Below are 20,790 nucleotides of genomic sequence, written 5' to 3' on the forward strand. Positions count from 1 at the left end.
ATTGCTGTGTTACCGGAAACCATACCTCTCCTCCCAGCTGCCACAAGATTGGATGGGGCAAGCACCTTGCAACACCAGAAACATAAGCAATGTCTCAAAATACAGGTTGGCATTGGTGTCAGTCCTCTTTCATCCCATACATTTTTGTCACTAGGGAATCTTGGGGTATAACATGCAGAGTCCAAGACAAAACCTAAAGCCATTCTTTTTGTTTCTGCTGCTTCCATCAAATAATTTAAATGTTTCAGTGTTAATAGGAAATCAAGCATTCGAAAGAATGACTTCACTCTTTTCTCTTTCAGTTCTGTCCATTAGATGGAAAGAAAGGCTCTCTTTCCCTACTGATTTTCCCCCTCTCCTTGGTTACTTCCATCACCATCTCTACAATTCTCCCCAGTTGCTATTTTCTTAACAAGATACTATGGTCCATAACTCTTCATCTAACAAACACAGAAGTTAACGTTCTCTCTGCTTGCTTTGAGTGATTCAGTGACGAGAGAGCATGTACTATGGAAGGTCATAAATATTTATCATCTCCAAAATATTCCTTTTATTGCTGCTGTGGACCACTGAAGGGGATGAACTAAGGGAAATTGGTTTTGCAGCTATTCAACATAAAGTTTGTTCACTTGATCAGAATGAGCACATCAGAGTTTAACAATAGAAATATCAAGAAATTCTTTTATTCACGGCTCTCCCACTCAGAAACTAAAGGTAAGATTCTCCAAGACGAGTGTTTTTTGTCTATGCATATTAGCAATTCCCTAGGGTTTGCAGTAACAAAGTACTTCCAGGTGACCTCCTTTCAAGCTGAGAAATTCATTAACCAGCTTCAATCTAAAATTGAAATAAGAGAGAAAAACGTTGCTTTTAGAATTTTATTCACTTATCTTGTTATGAAAGCCTTGGTAATTTATACATCACTGCACTTGAAGCGCAGATGCTGAGTTTCCTTTGGAAAACGTGATTTTCTGAGTGTTTTGATTCCTACTAATGTGAAGGCCACTACTATCAGAATAAATGTCCTTGATAATTTTCAGGCTGACATTTATAAAACCATCTGGATGCATTCACTTACATGTTGTCAGAAGCACCTGCAGAAGCCAGAATTTTCTTACCATCCATAAAAATCTGCTATTCCTCTAAAGTCATAAAAATAGACCAAGAAAAACTGGCCATTCCTAAAACATGATTGATCTACAAAATGCTGTAACATGGGCTATAAATTCTTCTGGTATTAACTCCAGCTTGTCATTCTGGGGTACATTAATTTAACCTGTTCCACTGCATATGCCCTCTGAAATTCACTGAGAGTGAGACCATGTGGAAAACGTGTGTGACCTTCCCATGTTATCCAGGCTACCTCTACTCTACACACAAAACAGATGAAAAAGAAAACTGAAGAATGCAGTTACAAACTTAAATTCATGCCAAATTCTGTTTGCAGTTGTTTTTGTACATTTGTCCCAGGAGGAACTGCATCTCCTGTTTCTTAAGAGCCCATACCTCTGCTCATTTGTAACCGTGGTGCTGGGGGGCTCTGCAGCACCAGTTAACACACACAAAGTGCACACTCTGTGGAAATTGCAAATATCTGAGCAAACCCTGCAGTTATGGCCTCCTAACAAACATTTTAAAGGGGCCTGGTTTTCACACAGACATGTTCAGTAATTTTGGAAGATCTTTCATCACTAATAGAAGCACTAGGTGTACTGGCTGCTTTCCATACAACCTACATGCCAATACGTTGACAAATGGGGCACATGACAGTCCTTATCTCTTTTATGTGGCTCCCCAGCCTTATGCCTTCCCAGACTTATCTAAAGAGCTCTATCTGTCTGATACAGGTCCCATAAGTGCTGCCTAATTTCTATCTTCCAGTCAATGTGTGTAAATTAGACTGTAAATCACTTCTTATTAGCTAGATCTCTTCTAGCTAATTTCTTATCTGAAATTACATACTAGTCTTCAGTCTGAGTGGTAATTACATATGAGATCCCAGCACCGACCAACCACTGCTTCCTCAAAATTCCTCTGATAATTCTCTCTAATATTTACCATGTACACGGCGGTGGTTTGCACCACTTCACCACCAAACAAGAATCAAACCACAATCCAAACCTTCACGTAGGCTCTGCAAAGAGTGACACGTACTCATAACACGTTTTTCTACAATGAATGTCAAGCGTGTTATCATACAGAAAAAATGCATCTTTGCTGGTATTTCTGAATTTATATCATCTCTCAAACAACGCACCTATCTCAAGACCACAAACTGGTTTTTCACATAAACCTTAGGTTCAACCCAGGTTACTTCCTGCCCCTAAGCATTTTGTTGAATCACTCCCTGTGTAAGGACGAATGTCACCAGTTCAGTTGCATGAACAGGTAGGTGACTATTGCAGCACTCATCCTGTAGGTAGCAGTACAGCGATTTGAGGGCTTGCCCAGGAGCTGAAAGACCTGGGTTGTGACACACTCCTGAACTCATTCAGACCCACGGCCTCCAGGGCAAGAGGAGAAACTGGGACTCATATGATGGACAAGGCATCTAGTCACTAAGCCATTACAGAGAAACAGATACACACGATTATCACCATCCTCTCTTTCTCCTCCTGACACAGTACTGAATGAAAGTGCCTGTGATTTATCAGTGGGGTCAATATGTGCCAGTTTTGTTCAGATCATGCCAACAGATGAGAAAGTTTGGTGCCTATTTTGTAAACCCCACGTTCTAGAAGGACACAAATTAGTCAGAACTTCAGAGAGTAGACAAAGCTTGAATAACTTTACTAGCAAAAGTTAAAAAATTGTCAGGAACCTATATTCTCCCTAAAGTGTATGACAACCTTTTCTACCTTCCCCTGTTGAGAAGAACTATGTCTCTCTCTGCAGAAACCATCAGCAGGCTTGGTTATGCAAAAATGCACAAGGGTTTGTTTCACTGAGTACAAATATCAGCTGGATCACAGATGGCTGGTCCCTTCCAGTGGGTAACACAGGACATAAAAATTAAGCTCCTACTCTGAAATGCTTCATAACGGAGGCTCGATCCATTGCCTACAGCAGCAGCCTCTGACAGCCACCTCTTCATGGAATCATAGGATATCCCAAGTTGGAGGAGATCCATTGAGATCATGAAGTCCAACTCTTGGTTCCACAGCTGACCACCTGACAAGACTGAGAAAACTGTCCAAACACTTCTTGAACTCCAGCAGCATGGTGATGTGACCACTGCCCTGGAGAGCCTGTTCCAGTGCTTGACCACCTTCTTGAAGAACCTTTTTCTGATACACAACCTGAGCCTGCCCACTGCAACTATCACTGGTCATGAGAGAGAGAAGATCAGTACCTGCTGCTCTGCTCCCTTTCATGAGGAAAGGTGCAGGCTGTGATAAGGTTTCCCCTCAGTTTCCTCTTCTCTAGGCTGAGAGGTTGTCTGTTATGAATGTCCTATACCTATATTGCTTTTAAGTGGCAAAATGGCCTCTTTCCATTTATTCAAATCCATAGCAAAACCTTCAGAGGCAAAATTTTGATGAATTAGAAATGATGCGAGAGCTGGAGAGCCAAGAAAAGGGAATATATATTACATCCAGCAATAAGAGTATCACCCTTACAGAACTTCTTGCTCACCAACGTCAAACCAGTAATTAGGCACCGTGTGGGCAGGTCCGCACCCGCGGTGGTGGGACAGAGTCCAAGTGAAAAGAGCCAGGAACAGTCAGGGCTTGGCAGGAGCCATCCGAACACAGCATACAAAGCAGCAACATGGTGTGCAAGCCAGAGTGGTAAGTGGCTGAGAAATCTGTAGGATTTGGGGTGACTTACTAACAGCTGCTCGGGGCTCACGCTTACAAAAAGATGGAGTGGCTTGAGCAGCAGTCCTCAGAGCGATTCCGAGGTGACTTTGGAGGTAACTACAAGGCTGAAACCTTTTCAGTTCTAGGAAATCCCAATGGGACATGATCGTTTCTGGGCAGCTAAGAAAACTGGGTAGGGTCAGTAGAGCTAAGGTAATGTAACAGATAATGTATCTCTGATTTAAAGAGAGATCAAATGATGGCATTTGTACACGGAATGTGCACTTTTTAAAGCAAAAATACACGAGAATACAAATAATAGCTGAAAATAATAAGTAAGTATTATTAGGAGTATTCTAAATACTCCTAAGAGGGAGAAGGGAAGTGAGGAGGAATTACTGAACTGTTACATGGAAGAAGGAGGCAGATAAGACATGTTTTAACTAACCACCACGTACGGAGTAAGTTGTTACCAGCAAAAACTATTCTGCACTTTGGAAATGGCCAAAGGCATTGGTCGTAAAGCTGACTGTTATAACAGTAACCTTTTTATGAAGAACAGAGAAGTCCTGGAAAGACTTGCAAGTGGCTGGCAGTCAGCTGGAGGCTCCCTAGTTAGCATAGATTTGGCACAGTCATCTCCCCAAATTGAATCATAGCTTTGTCTCTGCATGTTTTACTGTCTGAACACCAGTTTAGGAACGAGGTGAGAATGCTTATTTAGGAAGTCAAAGCAGATGCTGAACTGTGAGAGTGTTTTAATAGGTTTTCTTTATTACTATCCTGCCATCTCTTTGGATTCTGCACTTTTTCTAAGAGACTGACAAAAGCACCCTGAAGTCCAAATCTGACTGCAGTTGCTAGCAGTGAACAAATCTGTGTACAACTTTGTGTATATACTTCCCTTTAATGAAGCGCTTTCCACATTTAATGACTTTAGAGAATAACAGGCATCAGCATTCTGTGTCATTGAGGCTGATGCCCTAGTTTTCTGTCTCAGCTTCATTTTAAGTGGTCAGTAGATACTCACACAACTCTACTATTCAGACCAGACGATGTATGTGAACCTTGCCTTGCTTCAATTGCTGTTGTGATGTGCAGTAACCTGGAGGAATGAAAAGGTTCTTGGACATCCTTTTCATACTGTGATGTTAAGCATGTGGGTTTCAGCGCTATTCATTTAGGATCAGTTTCCTCATGGAGAACTTAGCTGAACCTAAAAGCTGGTGAGCCAGCTGGAAAGGAGGCTGGCTAATTGCCCAGATGCTCTTTTACTTATTGTTACTTGTTTGTACTGAAGCAGAGCCAAAAGGCCTTCATCTGGAACCCAACTAGGGGCAATTAACAACCACATCTGAGGGATGGGGAGGAGACAGAGATGAAATTAAGTCTTCTACCAATTACGCCAATTATGCTGCTCACCTCAGTAAGCTCACTGCACCACCAGCACTTTGCCCACTGCTGTGCACACAGGCTTTCAGCATGTGAGAGGCACAAGAAGCAATCTGCTGAGTGTGAGCTGCTGAGCAGAGACTGAGCCTGGAAAAGGTGGCAATCTTTCTGTATTTGTACAAAGACCATCTCTACAAAATACAAATAAATACAAGTAAATTACAAACAGAAAGTATACTTTCAGGTAGTTACATACGGTCAAATACATACATGATCCCTCTTACCAGGTCTACAGATACTATTGCAACTACTAATACTATTTTATCCTCTACTTCGTTTATCCTTTTGTGCATCATTACAATGTTCAGGAGTGCAATTAGCGAGTGCTATCTGTCTGCCTCAAATCCATGCAGAAATTTAACATGAATCTCCTCTAGTCAGGGCTTGCAAGCAAAATTCTGGATGTAGCCTTTGCATTATCAGCTGATCAGTGCACCAGACTACCAAAATATGTGAAAGGCTAAAATAAAACACTGGAAAAGCAGAAATTAAAATAATATTTCCTGTTCAAGGATAGTGACAGTGTATAGGAAGTATGACTGCTGCATTCAGGCAGGAAAGGTGGAAAAACAGAAACACGAACATTAAAATGAGTTGAAAGAAGGTATAAATGCAGAATTGGAAAAAGCAGATAAATTGGAAAGCCAGCGTGTTACTACAAGGAGAGAGGACACTGCAGTTAGCTCTGTCTGCAGATGAGAATGAGCCAGCACTGCAGACTGTCTGTTCCAGCTCTGCCTCTGCTTGCCTTGAAAGCAAAGGCTGCTCTCCATCTCAGCACAGACTTTAGCTTTCTGTTTGGCCATGGGACAAAAAAGCGTAATGTATTCTCTAGAGCTGTGCCACTTCTCACTGTCACATCAAAACCTGATAAAACCCCTATCCTAAAAGCAGATGTGCTTTTTGACTCTAGCTTTTTTATTTTTATTTTTTTTACTCCAGCTGGATGCTATTTCAGGACAACAGAGGAGACTTCATTATTACTACGGGTAGTTCTCGTTCCACCACTGCTGCTCTTTCAGCACAGCATTCGTGGCCAGTGGTAATACCAGTGTTAAATGCTCACATGCAACGTAATGCCAAGAGCTAATTCTCATAAAACCCTAATTAGTAATGATTCATCAGGAGCATTCAGTAACAGCAGTGTCAAAAGCCAAGCTAAAAAACACGATTGCATTTTGATCGTGATGTTATGAGATCATGCACAGGAGCAAGAATTGTATCTGTGAATCCAGGAACTGCCTACTGGTTGTTCCCCGTTATATTCTGCGTTGCAATAATTACTCAAATTTTAATCTAGTTAATCCACACATTCAACTTTTAATCTACTTAACTGTTGTAATAACATACGTATATCATTTTAATTTCTTAACTAAAGTATCGACTATCAGAGCATCATATTGGAATTCAAGTAGCACGAGACCACTAATACTGATCTCACAAGGGTGCTGTATTAGGCTGTCAAATCATATAATGGAATTCAATTACACAGCTTTAATCTTCTGTTTTTCACACATTTTCTTTCCTGAGTATTCAGTGGAAAATCCCATTATTCTGCATCAGGTTGATACTGCACTGAAACTCCACCAATCTGGGATGTGAAAGTCCTTAAGTTGTTCTTATTCTTCTTCTTATTATTATTATTTTACCTGTTAGGATATCAAATTTCTTCAGATCACATAGGTATGTGCTACTGTAGATATTGGCAGCTATAAGCTACCAAAATTCACTGATTTTAAACTATATAGCACTAGCAGCCATTCTACAGGTCTGGAGTTATTGTCTGATCATAGCATCAACATCAACACTTTTCTTCTGCTGTGAAGAACACCAGCTGGTTTTGGTAAACAAAGAAAAAGAACAGCATAAACATTTCAGTTCAGCTGCATCATTGTGTTTTGCCCAATTTTTTTTAGCAATGAATCAAAATCAGGGCATCTGTTTACTTCCTCCATACATGCAATATTTTTTCTTAATTCATGTCTTAAATCTACTGCCCACAAACATATGTTGGCATTGCTGCTTTCCTACAAAATTTGTTTGATTTAACTTCTAATTCCCAGTTATCCACATTCCCCATTTTTGTTGCTTTGTGTTCTTTCACGTTACCACATTTCACCTATAGATGTTTAACCTCCATCTTTTCTATTTTTTCAAGCATGTAACTACCAAATCTGCACCAAAGAAAACAGAAACCTTTTTCTGCCGTGTAACCACTAAGCACTGAAGGGTACAATAAGTGTGATAAAAGAATGGTGAGTAAAATTCATAGCAATTACATACACAAATGTATTTTGTTTTGAATGAAAAACAATTTTCTACAGTGAGATTATTAAGTTAAAATTGCTGATAATTAAAAAAGCTGACAATTGGGTTTTTTCCCCCTGGAACAGACTGTGTCTGTGTTTGTGCACATATCCTGGGAGGTGTGTAGGTACATGTGTGGGACAGTCATTATTCAGACTTCTTCATATCTCACAAGCCATCCACTGGTGGCTCATGAATCACATGTTGAGCAATAGAAGGTGAAGCCATTGTGAAGGATAGCTACTCAACCAGCACACATTTTGTAGATTACAATCTCAACCTATGAACTTTTGTTGTTGTTGTTGTTGTTGCCTCTAAGCTGAACAGCTGTTTGGAAATGGCTACTGCTGTTTTTGGCAGTGCACATCCCATTTCTCTCTGAGTAAAACAGCTGAGTTGAGCATTCAAGGACCTTTCTGCCAGCAGTGCTGGGCTGAGTATGTGTGCACAAACAAGTCATTCCTGTTCATCTGGTTCAGCTCTAAGGCTCTTAAGTGCCCAGAGAGGGAACTTTCCCCCATTAAATCCTATACTGCCTCAACTGTTTTAGAAAGAGGTAATATCTTAATATTCTTCCACTTCTTTCGCTGTTAGGTTGAGATAAACCAATAGTGAAAACTCAACAGCTAAAAAATTAGCATCTATTCAAACTACACACAGAACAGAATGAATCAGCTTTCCACACACAGACACTAAACAGAAGTTTTCTGTATCTTCCATTACTTCCCTACCTGTTCGCTTCCACTTTCTGCTTTCAAAGATCGAGTCTTTGAAGAGAAATTGATCACTCTTGTTTGGCAACAACCTCCCACATTATTAAAATCACTAGTCATTACTCATCCATTTTCTTCATAAGCTTATTATTATTATTTTCAAGCTGCCTTTCAGATTTCAGGTCTATAAAAAGAAAATCTACAGCTCAAAATGTTTGCTTTATAAGAAAAAGCAGAATGTGGAAAATGTGAATTGGGTGCCATCTAGAACACCTGGAAGAGGAAACAGTGAAGGATGCAAATGTGGGGAGGAGAATGGCGAAATATGTGGGGCGCCTGCCATAGGAAAGCCAAGGAAGGAAAGTGCAGAGGAAAGAAATCTGAGTAAAGAAGGAACGTGAAAGTGCAGAATTGCAAGGGACCTGGGGTAAAAGTAGAAAAACAGCCCAAAGAAGCTGCCAGGTATGCAGACCCATCAAGTTACGTGGATCAGTGTTTGTTTGGCCACATCTCCTATCTATCTGCTCTTGGCTCGTACTCACTACTGAGGTCACTCCCTCAGCAACCTACATCCACCAGTGGATGTACAAGAAATGCAAAGAACAGAAAACTGAATGAGTAGGAAAGTTCAGCTGCCTCACCTTGCTGGCAGTGCTCCTCCTAACGCAGCCTAGAATACCCATAGACCCCAAAGCACATTGCTGGCTCATGGTCAAGCTGGTGTCCATCAGGACACCCAGATCTTTTTGCAGAGCTACTTTCCAGCCGATTGCCCCCCATGGGTACTGGGTTACTCTTCTTCTGCCACAGGTCTTTGTGTTACTCTTCGTGTTAGAAATAACTATTTGTCTTTGCAGGACAAAAAACTAAATAAAACACCCAACTTGTATATTCAATTTGCTTTAGGTGGTTGGAACATGGATTATTGCATTTTATCTCCTTGGCACAGTAGCAGGTGAGATACATTTTCTATAAACATTCTAACAAGGAGATTACTTTTGGCAAAATAATATAAAGGAGTTAATTACTAATGTCTGTTTAAAATTAAGTTGTGGTATGATTTATGTGTCATTTTATGGCAGTGTTGATTACTATGCATGAAACAGATGCTAAAGGCTCCACCTCATTTCAATTTATTTAGAATAAAGTACACAAACTTTGTGCCCAAATTGCACAGAGTAGAATTGCACAGTCACAGGCCCTCATTCTATCAAGACAGTGCACAAGTTGCCTCTACACATTACAGCTATTAACAAAGAATGGCTCAGCAGCAAGGTGCTTAACACAACAGATGGTGCTAAAAGAGAAAAGCTGAGCTTAAGGGAGCAAAAGACCTATTCAGACAAGAAAATGCTAACACACTGAAAGAAACTATCATCTCATTCATTATACAAGACTGCTGCGTAAATATATCTGTTCCTACAATGAAGTACAGTGCTTCTGGGCAAGAAGCGTGCAGGGGCAATTCTAACACACATTCCTAAACATACTGGTTTTTTTAAAATTTTTGATTTAATCCTTTACAAGACAAGAAAATCTGTTGGATTTGATGACCTTTGAGGTCTTTTCCAACCAGAATGATTCTATGATTCCACATTATCTGCCTGTAAGCATCCAAAATACAAAACAGTTCTTTCTTCTACTCTAGGTGACGAAGTTTGCTACCCCAGGCTTGGCTGTTTCTCAAATGAACCACCCTGGTCTGGGATACCAGGGAGACCTCTGACAGGTCTGCCTGAATCTCCTGAAGAGATGAACATCAGCTTCTCTCTCTATACCAGGGAAACAGGAAATAACTCACAGGTGATATTTATTTTTTAACATCAAGAACTGTCTAAAGCTACAAATGTTTATTAACTTGTTAAAAAGTCTACAGCACTCAACATAGAAAATGAGTCAAAATGAGAAGATAGTCTGAAGGTATAGTAATGAATAAACACTGAAGTTTTGGGGGATAAAGCATGAAAACAAAATGTGGTGAAGGAACTCAGAAATTCAACAGCTTTCCTGGTATTTCCTTGCATAAGGATGTGGCTTTTTTTTTTTTTTTTAACAATATCTGGGGCCATGTTCTTCCTTGAAGTCTGAGTGATTGTACACCCTTATCCACCTCTCTGTGCTGAAGTTAAGACAGAACAACTCAAATTGCCTATGCCCTGAGAAATCTGAGCTAAGCAATTGTGTAGGAATTGTAAGATGTGGGGCTGGAACCACATCAATCCAGCTAATGCATGCAGAGCTGCTGAATTCCTTGCAGGCTCCCAGAGCAGCATCCCTTGTGCCATGCAGGAATGTTTATGATTCTTCTGCCATGAACTACAAGGGCAGAACTGCCTCAGGCACCACAGCTCTCAGCAATCCTGGTTGTCATGCCAAGAGTCCAGCTCAGCTTCTCTTAAAGGAAAGAAGTTAAACCTGTAGTAAATTTTTACAGCTTGCAGAGTAGGGACGCGTGAACACACAGCACGCACTCAGCAATGGTTACTCATGCATCTTGGCTGTTGACAAAATAAGTCAAAATATACCTTGTACTACTTGCCAGCCACTGAACTTCAACATATCTCTGATCTAGGGCACAGCCCTTCCACACCCAGACTCCCTGAGCTCACACTACAGATGCTGCATTTGTTTAAGTACAATACAGATGGTCAAAGATCATTCAGAGCAAAAAGAAGATGTATAATTAAGCAGCTGGCAGCAATTTGTGGTGGGCCAAGGTCAGTTTCACCACTACTGCATGCAGCTCGGCATGATATTCTTTCAGCTTTCCTCAATTGACAGGAAAAAAAAAAAAGGAAAAAAAAGAAAAACAAATAGAAATAGAAATATCACCTGCACAGAGAAACAAGCTGTTTCCTAAGCGTAGAGCAGATTATGGAAGCCAAAGCTCAGGTCATAAAAGGGCAAACAGAACCAGGATGCATGAAGTTTCCAGAGGAGCTCAACCAACTCCGGCCAACAGGCATCATCAGATACCACAGCACTTTTGGGCTGTTTCATTTGCCCAGTATGGAGGTTATTGCTGCACTAAGGAAAACAAATCAGAGCAACAGAAACCACATGGGCACAGCTTCCTTGGAAATGTAGTGGGACTGAGAAAGGTGAGATTGAGAAAGGTGAGATAGGGGATCCCTGGGACCCTGCACATTCAAGACAGATGTGAATCCTACGAAGCACGACTTAGATGGTATTTTAAAAATATTTAAAAGCATAAGTACTTACAAGAGCTTGATTCTTTGTTTGCTTGTTTACACACAGGTGATCTCGGCAATAAACTCCTCAACCATCCAAAACTCACATTTTTCCTCACGTAGGAGAACCTCCTTCATCATTCATGGATTTAGCAGCACAGGAAAAAAAGGCTGGGTGGTAGAAATGTGCTTGGTATGAGACAGCATTCTCTCTTTTCTGTCGGTGGTTGTATTTACGTTCTATCATTATGACTTAGACACTAAGGTTCACCTCCTGTTTTGAAATTCATGAAATAGTGGTGGATGCCAACAAAGAAATTACTAACCAAAGTCAGAATGTTCCCATTCTGGGTGGTGCTGCACTGTCAAGGCTTCTTGGTCATCTCTGACATTGTGCTACTCCAGAGAATTTTCATCCCCCAAGCTCTACAAATAAGATCAAAGCAACCAACTGAAAGCAGATGTCCCGAGCCTCTACACTGGTGTCATAGATTAGGCAGGCCAATTCACTGTGTCTCCTATTGGGAACCACTGAACAATCTTTCAGCCAAAATACCTTTCTAAATTCTTGTCCTCCTCGAGTTTCAGTCTACAAGCACTCTTCTGCTTCAGATATATTCAGCTGACAGTAAAAGAAAGAAAGGGAAAGAAAGAAAAGAAGCATATTTTATATTTCAAATATGAAATGTGGAAGTTAGAACAAACCAGAGCTGCTGCAGTCTGGCCAGCAGAGGGTACAATGTCAGAGGATACAGAGAATACAGTCAGCCTTGGCTCTGACAAAGCAGTGTCTTTTGTAAGTTCTTTCTTAGCGTTAGCAGAGAAAAGATAAGATGGAAAAAGACCACTGCTGAATGCTGCCACAGCTCTGCAGAACTATTTTGTCCATTAATCTATATGAAAACTTTTAATCCAGAATGCCACATTTCTAAATTTTCCTGTCTAAAATAAACAGTAATTCTATCTGCCTCACTAGAAGCCATTTCATGGTATGCCTAGAGGAGAGGATGGAGTCCAGGATTCAGTGTCCTACTACTCCAAGGTTCTCCTTTTCTTGTCATTCAGCTTTCACCATTTAGCACAGATTAATTTTTGTTTCTGCTCCTTATTTTTTCTAAAACTTAAGTAAGCCTTAATCGTAGAAATCTAGAACTGCAGACTTTAATACCAGATTCTTATAGTGGAAAAAAATCTGCAAGATTGTGGCCAGTGCAAAAATGAGCAGTGCATTAAGTGTCTGCTGAATTAGAAACTTTCCAGTTTGCTCTGACCCATTCCAGTCTAACATCTCTTTCTCAGTGTTAAATACATTTGGTAAACAAGTTGACTTCCTATACTATTTAGTTAAGATACAGATGACCCTCATAAAACTGCACATAGCAGCTCCTGTGTAGTTGTGTGGTTTTTCCAAGTTATTTAAAATACATATTTCAGTAGCTTATAAAGCTACTAATAAAGCTTATAATAAAACATTTTTTATTACAGTCTTTCACAATTGAGACTTTGGGAATGAACGGCTTATTACATTCTGTTTTAGAAGAAGAATCATTTCAGTGTCACACAGGCTACAGTGAATAATTCTGTTCAGTAAAGAATGAGAAAATTGTGTGAATATGTTACTATTTAATGTTTATTCTGATATCATCTTAATCCTTGTTTGCTATTTTATGTTTCTTTAAATACTCTGCTCTATGTGCTCCCACATCAGCTGTTACTGGAAGTAGAAAACATGAACTGCATTGCTGTCGATTGGAAAGAAGGTGCAAAAGGCACCTATGTCTGTGCAGTGAACAACATCCGTGTGCTTGGGGCTGAGGTTGCTTATTTCATAAAAACTTTACAGGTAAAATAATACAGCTTTACAAGCTACAATTCTTAAGGAAATATAGAGGAGTGAAGATGATTTGCTTTGATTTCAAACTTTGTCTAATAAGGACAGCCAGTGCTTCAGGAAGATCTGTACAATGCATACAGTTGAGATCTAGCTAATTCTACTAATTATCAACTCCGTAAGGAGTTCTCACAGCCACAGAAGTCTCCATTCAAGCTTAATGCGGTTGAAAAGAGGTGCCAATTGATTAAAGGCCAGTAGGTGGCAATGTCTCCCCATTTCCACACGATGATACAGGTAAGAGCGTTCAGCGCAAATGAGGCTAGATACATTCAGTGTTTACAAGAGGTTATGAGAGAATAATACACGTGGTTATAGGTAAATCAGCATCTCAACAGCACTGAAATGAGCAGGAGCTAGAAGCACCACACAGAACCACTTGCTAATGCCACATTAGCTGTCTGCAGGCACAGTAAATTGTCCTGGTACTTTCTAGTTGTGAAGCTCGCGTTCACTTTTACACACACAGCACAGAACTGCTCAATTGCAAAGTTTAATACCAGCGTTTCCCTCTGACTTCAAATAGAATTAGGACTGCTGAGATCAGACCCTGCTTGGTTGCAGACTTGATGCTAGTCAGTAGGCATTTGTCTTATGTTGTAAGGGATATTCTGGAGGCTGAAGGCAAAGTATCAACTTTATGAACACCTGAGTATCATAGAACAGTTCTCCAGAGGCCACTGACAGTCAATCTCCTGTTTCTACCTAGGGAGCTCTAATAACTAGCTTCACACCTTTGTTTCTTTGTTTTCCTTCCTGGTGTAAAGTCCCAGCTAACCCAGAAACTGAAGTTGGGTCCAGTTTCTCATGGGATCTCTTCATCTGTCTCTTTTCATTTAAGATCTCCATTAGTGTACCAACTTGCAGTCTAGACCTCTTTTCCTTCCATTTGCAGGCTGCATAAATGATCCCTAGCTCTTTTCCTAAGTTTACAAACTTCTGGAAACTTAAGGAAAGTTAAGCTGTGTTGTAAATATATGAACTGCAGTGAAGACTATTCAAAGGATTCTGTCATCTGTTGATAAGCACAGATAGACTGATAGTAAAGATCTGTTAGTTCAGTATATAACAAAATTAATTACAAAACAAAAAAGCTCATGCAGCCAATACCTGCTGACTTTGAACATCACAAACCCAGCATATGCCTGTATGAAATGTGTTCCCTGCAGGCAGCATACATGCTGATTAGTTTCCATTTCTGTCTTCAAAGCACATGTAATACATCAGAATTGCAAGTCTTGCATAGGTGACACTTGGCAAAGGGGAGAATGCTTATCAATCCCCTAAGCTGGTCAGTAAAATGCCTCTGAGTGATATGATCACATTTTCTAAGCAGGTACATGAGAACAGACATTAAATGAGAAAGAGCTCCATAACCAACTCACTGAAGAGAAAGCAAGATCATAGTGATGGACCTTAAAATTAGGGGTTAATCCAAACAGGAAACCTTTGTATTTTGTTACCAGGGGTGACTGAACATGTAGCTACGTAACAAGGCTGTGATAGTGAATCCATCAGCACTAAGCATTTAAAATTCAGGATTGGACCTTTTTCTAGTAAGTCTTAGGGTAATTAAAACAGTAATTATCTCAAGGAATTCTCACACTGTTGGCTAAGCAGGAAGTGAGCCTAGAGGTTCCCAAAGGCCCACAGTGTCAGACACCTCCTTGCTTGCTATTAAAAGCCTGTGTTCTTGTCTCCCAACCACCACCACCTTACTGATCAGAAACTCTTCAGATACTCCCCTCGTGAGATCCACTTAATTGGGCACAGCCTGGGCGCGCACACAGCAGGAGAGACAGGCAGAAGGGTCCGAGGTATCCGGCGGATCTCAGGTAGGCTGCTCCTTGGGATGCACACCTATCAGGGTACGCTTTTGATAGAGAGAAGCTTGTAGCATGTAGCTTGTAGTCTACAGACCAGAATGAAATCATTGGTAGTGCTGCAGACACCATATATGAGTAAGCAGACTTTGCGCTTCTCAAGAACAGGAGTAGATATTATTTTTCTTAGTGAGGTTTAAAGCTCTTTATGAGAAGGACTCTTTTTTAGTATGTTTGCAGCTTTACTGTCATCCACCGGGCTGCATCAGCACCACACAAAGACAAGCACCGCATCAAAAATCTTTAGTCTTCCTATTCAGTATGCTTGGCAGGTCAGCAATAACATCACTTGTAATGGAATACTTCCTTCTCAGTAATATGATGTCATTATGTATTCTATTGGAAAATGTTTTGCTTTTACTGGGATGAGTTTGCAGGAAGGTTCACAAACCCATGTTACTGCACAGCCGGTTCAGCCTAGCTTACAGTTCACATTATTGTTACTCAACGTGCCTTGTGTAAGGTTGAATGTCTGACATTGTAAATTGTCAAAAAACATTAACATGCTATATGTCTCTTACAATAAACGTGGGGTGCTTTTAGGCTTGGACCCTGCTGGGCCCTATTTTGAAGGCACTCCTCCCGAGGTGAGACTGGATCCTACAGATGCCGACTTCGTTGATGTTATTCACAGTAATGCTGCTCACTTTCCTGCCACAGGTAAGTGTTCATGTGCAAGTAGCTGCAGAGATAAGAATACCACAGAGATACCCTGAGACACTGACATCATCACGTGTGCTCCTTAGGGTTCGGAATATATAACACCACTGGTCACCTTGACTTTTACCCAAATGGAGGAACTCTAATGCCTGGATGCAATGATTTACTTCTGGAAATGAAACGAAGTGATTTTGAAGCTCTAATTGCAGGTAAGCATGCATTCCCAACACATTCAGTATTCTATTTTCACGAACTGTGAAAGCCTCTATTCCTCTGGGAGAAAACAAAATTGAACAAAATTGATTTTTTTTGCCAGTTTGCTCATAAGTAAGAAGAGGAAATAAGAAATAAAAGCTAGATCAGAATGGCGTTACACAGGGAACCCTGCAGGGCAAGAGTAGTCAGAGGCATCACACAGGCCAGGGTTTTGCTTCTGCAGTTTGAAATCAGACCTGCAGAGCATGTAAAAGGGTTTGGGAGTACACAAATCTAACACCCTAATGATGTTTCCAGGAGATGTATCCCAGGCCGAGGGAGGTGGCATGGCTGAAACTGCATTGCAACTCTGCCTGAGACTCCATCAGGCTTTTGAGTGATAGGCAGAGAAATTCTCTCTGCTCTAAAAGCTTTTTAATGCTGTACTTAATGTAACTTGCTGCAACATCATATGCACAGACTATATATACATGAATTTATAAAATACATGTATAAATACATATGAATACCTTACTAGCCCATGCTGCTATTCTATTCCATGCCTCATGCTGAGGGAAGTACAAGTGTTGTACAGGATAACAGGAAATTATTTAATGGATGCTCATAAATTTTGTCCCAACAGACACCACAATCTTTGGAAGCTGCCATCACTCACGCAGCCATGAGTATTATTTTAAGAGTATCCTCTATCCCACTGGATTCATTGGATATCCCTGTGAGACATATGAAGACTTCAAGTCAGTAAGTATATCAGCCTGGGAACAAATGAAATATAAAGAAAATTATCAAGATAGATCTCACACACAGCACACCTGAATGTGAATAATTCTGCCTGTGTCACCTAGCTAACAGAAGACCTGAGCTCAAACACCAGCTCGAGCAGTGCAGGCCAGGAGGAGGAGGCAAAGCACTCAGCAGCTCTATCAGCTCTTCCACTTTGGAGAATTAATCCTAAAGCAAAGCTGATACCACTGAAATAGGGGGAAAAAAATTAAACCCTATGCAATTCTCACCCACTATGCAAATAGCATATAGACTAAATACACAGGTTGGCTCTGAAAATAATGCCTGCTCTTTATCTCCATGGAAATTACAACAGATAGAAGGAGCACAATCACATAATTTGATAGAGAAAATTCTCAGCTGGAAAACAATATTTTTCAGCACAGTCAGCACCATTAGGCAGTTCATACAGATGAACATGTGGAGATGCTCTTTATTTCGTGGTGTGACAGCTGTGCACAGCCATCTGGAACGTGGCTTGTCTTTCTCGTCACTGTCACCACTGCTGAATTGCACCACCCACTCCTCACTGTGCTCACATCCACTGTTTGGTCTCCAGAAGCATTCAGCAAGTGTCAATGAATGCCAATGGCTGCCATTTTTTCTGTGTGGAGGATTTCACTTCCACTCCACTGCTTCATATGCACTTCCGTATCAGAAACCATTATGTCAGATTGTCCCTCTGCTGCCATCTATTGCGCAGCAACAAATGTAATGGAATAGTGGTGGGAAGGTTCAGCCTCTACTGCCATGCCACCAACGTCCTCCTCTGGCTAACATAATAAAATAGCAGGCATTACTTTCAGAGCAGCCCTGATACATGTGATCCTTTTATCCCCCATATAGCATAGCAGACAGGTTCTCTTCTACTGGGAAAGGGAAAGAATGTTCATATTTTTTCCTATGCTCTAGCTGAAAAATAAACTCCCCGAAACATTCAGACCATCACATGCACGCATGTCACATCTACTTATTCCATGTTCCACTCATGTGTGTGCAAATGCAGAACATGACGTCTGGTTTTATCAGGTTTCAACAACAAAATACAGCAATGCCCAACTTTGCAAGGTCTGAACAGGATCTTGACCCTTAATATTGCCACAGAATGAAAGATGTACTCCTCATTAACTGCTGCCCTTATTTTTCCTAGGGAGAATGTTTCCCATGTCCCAAACAGGGCTGTCCAATGATGGGGCACCACGCTGACAGGTTTCCATACAAACTGAAGAGAGTAAACCAGAAGTATTTTTTAAACACAGCAGCAGAGCCACCTTTCGCTAGTAAGTGCAGAACATCTTTTACAGTTATTCAAGTTGGAAAGAGATTGCCTTGGCATGATTTATAGTCATGCTCTTCTGATACAAACATTGGCTGAGACTTCTGACTGAAAAAAAATGCTGTATTATCAAAATTCAAGACTTTCATTTGCCTTCATGAATGAATTCTGACTAGGAAAATAGAACTTTCCAGGATGCTAGCAGTTTTAGATCTCTCCTATCGATGACAATCCAGTTTTATTCTTTTTTTTTTTTTTTTTTTTAATTTATTTTATTTTGATGCAGGTTGGAGACAAAAAGTATTTATCAAACTGTCTGGTGTAAAAAAAATGAGGGGAGACATAAACCTGATATTCCATGACACAGAGGGAAATACAAAAGAATATGAAATTGCCAGGTAGGATAAATTAATGTTCCTCTATAGTATTGAATGCTACTAACATTAATATGTAAGCAGTGCAAAGCCTTATTTGTTGCACGGTCTTGTTAACATTTGGTATGAAAATAAGCTATCGTGTAGATAAGATCTATAAGGGCAGAAGGATAGCTGTGACAAGTAGAATTCACTTTCTTTTTCATGAGCTCTGTGATTTTACAGTGAAATAGGAACCTGACCTAACAGGAGAAGGGTCACATTTCTAGGAATTGCTCATGAAAAGAAGAAAAACTGCACCTTTTCTACTTATGTCCTTCTGGCTGTGATCACCTGCTGCATACTCACGTTAGCACAGCAGCTCCCACGCTCAGTTGGACTGCATCACACACTGATGTGTTCCCCCCATGCCAGTAACAGACTCCCCACACTGCCGGTAACTTGCCGCACAAACTCACACAAGGCAAAACTGTGCCTGAGCTCTTCAAACATGCAAGGTGGAGGTGTCCTTCCTACCTAGGATTTACTAAAAACTATTGCTTTCACCTTGATACCAATGGCATGTTAACGTGGGCTGCACAGTGCTGAGGACACACAGACTGCTATGGCCATCCTGGCTCTGCCTGGATCACATCCTGATGGTCTCCTTGCCACATGCCCACTGAAGCTTTCCAGTACTGCTTTTTGTCTTCTCCCTGCTCAGAGCGTGCCACAAAGTCCTGGTCCAGTGCCTGTGCTGCTGAAAAGAACAGCAACTGTGCACATTTCTTTGTAACAAAGGGAAAAAGCTTAATCATGTGGTGAATTCATTTTAGTCCAGTAGGTCTTTTATCATTACATCAGTGCTGTCTGCATTCTATTTCCAGCGGAGTCCTCTCTGGTGACAAAGTTTATACAAAATACCTCGATGTTGAAATCGACCCCAAAAAAACTAAAAAAGTTGAATTTCTCTGGAATAAAACCATATTCACTCTGCTCTGGGCAAGAATGGGAGCAGAAGCGGTCAATATAATACATGGAGAAGATGGACGCTGGTGAGTATGTCATCAAAAAGAATAGCAAAGGAACTCAAAACTCTAAGAAATGGGATTTAAAAATGGTCTTCATAAATTGGACACGTGGTTTGCAATCAGCAGCACAAACTTCAGTACTTTCAAGGACAAGATACTCCTCTTTAGACAGAAACTGAAATGTTCCAATGCAGAACAGTGAGTAACTGTCTGGAAAGGAATCCATCAGTGAACAATTTAAGGAGCATGTTGTGCCACAGCAGAACAAGTACAAACCAACAAGTCTCATTCCCAGGTGCATTACTACACAGTATAGAGGATCCAGAGAGTAATTATTCTAAATTAATTGGCTGGGCTGAGAATGTAACCAGGAGTAAGATCATGTATGATGCACACAGATTGAAGTCCAGATAAAGAGCAAGAGATTTAGACAAGACGGTCTGCATAGAACAGGTGGAGGAGGTGTACACCTCAAGACAAAGAAGTTGAGAGTGGGGCATAAAGACTGATGGACAAGTTGTGAAAAAGCACAGTGTACTGCTTCACATGGCTATGGGTTTAGGTCAATAATTGATTGGTATATTTTACAACAGAAAAAAATAAACGTTAGATGTCAGGAAAATCTTTCTTATCATTTGGCCTTGGCACGGATTATTTAGATAAGGTCCCCAAAGAAGCTGCAAGGCTGTGGGAAACCTAGTGAAACAGATGGCCTCGCTTAAGAGGGCTTAACAAGGTTGTTTTCTGACTCCTTACCTAGAGCTCTACTTTTGTGAACCTAGAGATGAATTACATCTTTCTACCAAAACCCAAATTTTACAGCTTCCCCCATAAGAAGGAAATTCGCCTTGTCACTGATAACATGTGAATGCCAATAGGCTTTTAGGAAGGCTTACATGGGATTATGGAGCAAATTAACCTCAAGGTGAGAGCTGACGTCTTTTCTGTGCCTTTCCCTTGATCAAAGCTTTTTCCTTCCCAGGTCAACTTTCTGCGGCCGTGGAACAGTGACATATGGAGTTCCCCAGCTACTTACACCTTGCTAGAGGTCACCAAGAGCAGCTGTTCTGTACCCCACAGCTGAGTAAATGACCAATGTGTGGCAATGACAGTGTACAAGGCTATTAAAGCAAATTCTTAAGCTGACTGTTTCTCTTTTAATTTTGACAAATGCATTTGGAAATTCTGAATTTTTTTCAAGTCAAATTCAAGTTTGTTGCACTTCTAAATA

General features: G+C 40.6%; 1 protein-coding gene across 1 annotated transcript; it reads left to right on the plus strand.

The window, feature by feature from the left end:
• The first annotated feature begins 3,864 nt into the window (after positions 1 to 3,864).
• On the plus strand, positions 3,865 to 20,622 carry LOC125693692 (pancreatic lipase-related protein 2-like). The gene is made up of 14 exons (XM_048945887.1): positions 3,865 to 3,916; positions 7,485 to 7,510; positions 9,182 to 9,230; positions 9,924 to 10,078; positions 11,534 to 11,659; positions 13,175 to 13,309; positions 15,084 to 15,192; positions 15,784 to 15,900; positions 15,987 to 16,109; positions 16,739 to 16,857; positions 18,050 to 18,179; positions 18,462 to 18,573; positions 19,416 to 19,583; positions 20,542 to 20,622. Exons 1-14 carry the CDS (start codon positions 3,865 to 3,867, stop codon positions 20,603 to 20,605), a joined length of 1,485 nt encoding a protein of 494 aa, XP_048801844.1. The 3' UTR covers positions 20,606 to 20,622.
• Positions 20,623 to 20,790: the final 168 nt, after the last annotated feature.

The sequence above is a fragment of the Lagopus muta genome, chromosome 5 (assembly GCF_023343835.1).
Source record: "Lagopus muta isolate bLagMut1 chromosome 5, bLagMut1 primary, whole genome shotgun sequence".
In the NCBI taxonomy this organism is placed as follows: Eukaryota; Metazoa; Chordata; class Aves; order Galliformes; family Phasianidae; genus Lagopus; species Lagopus muta.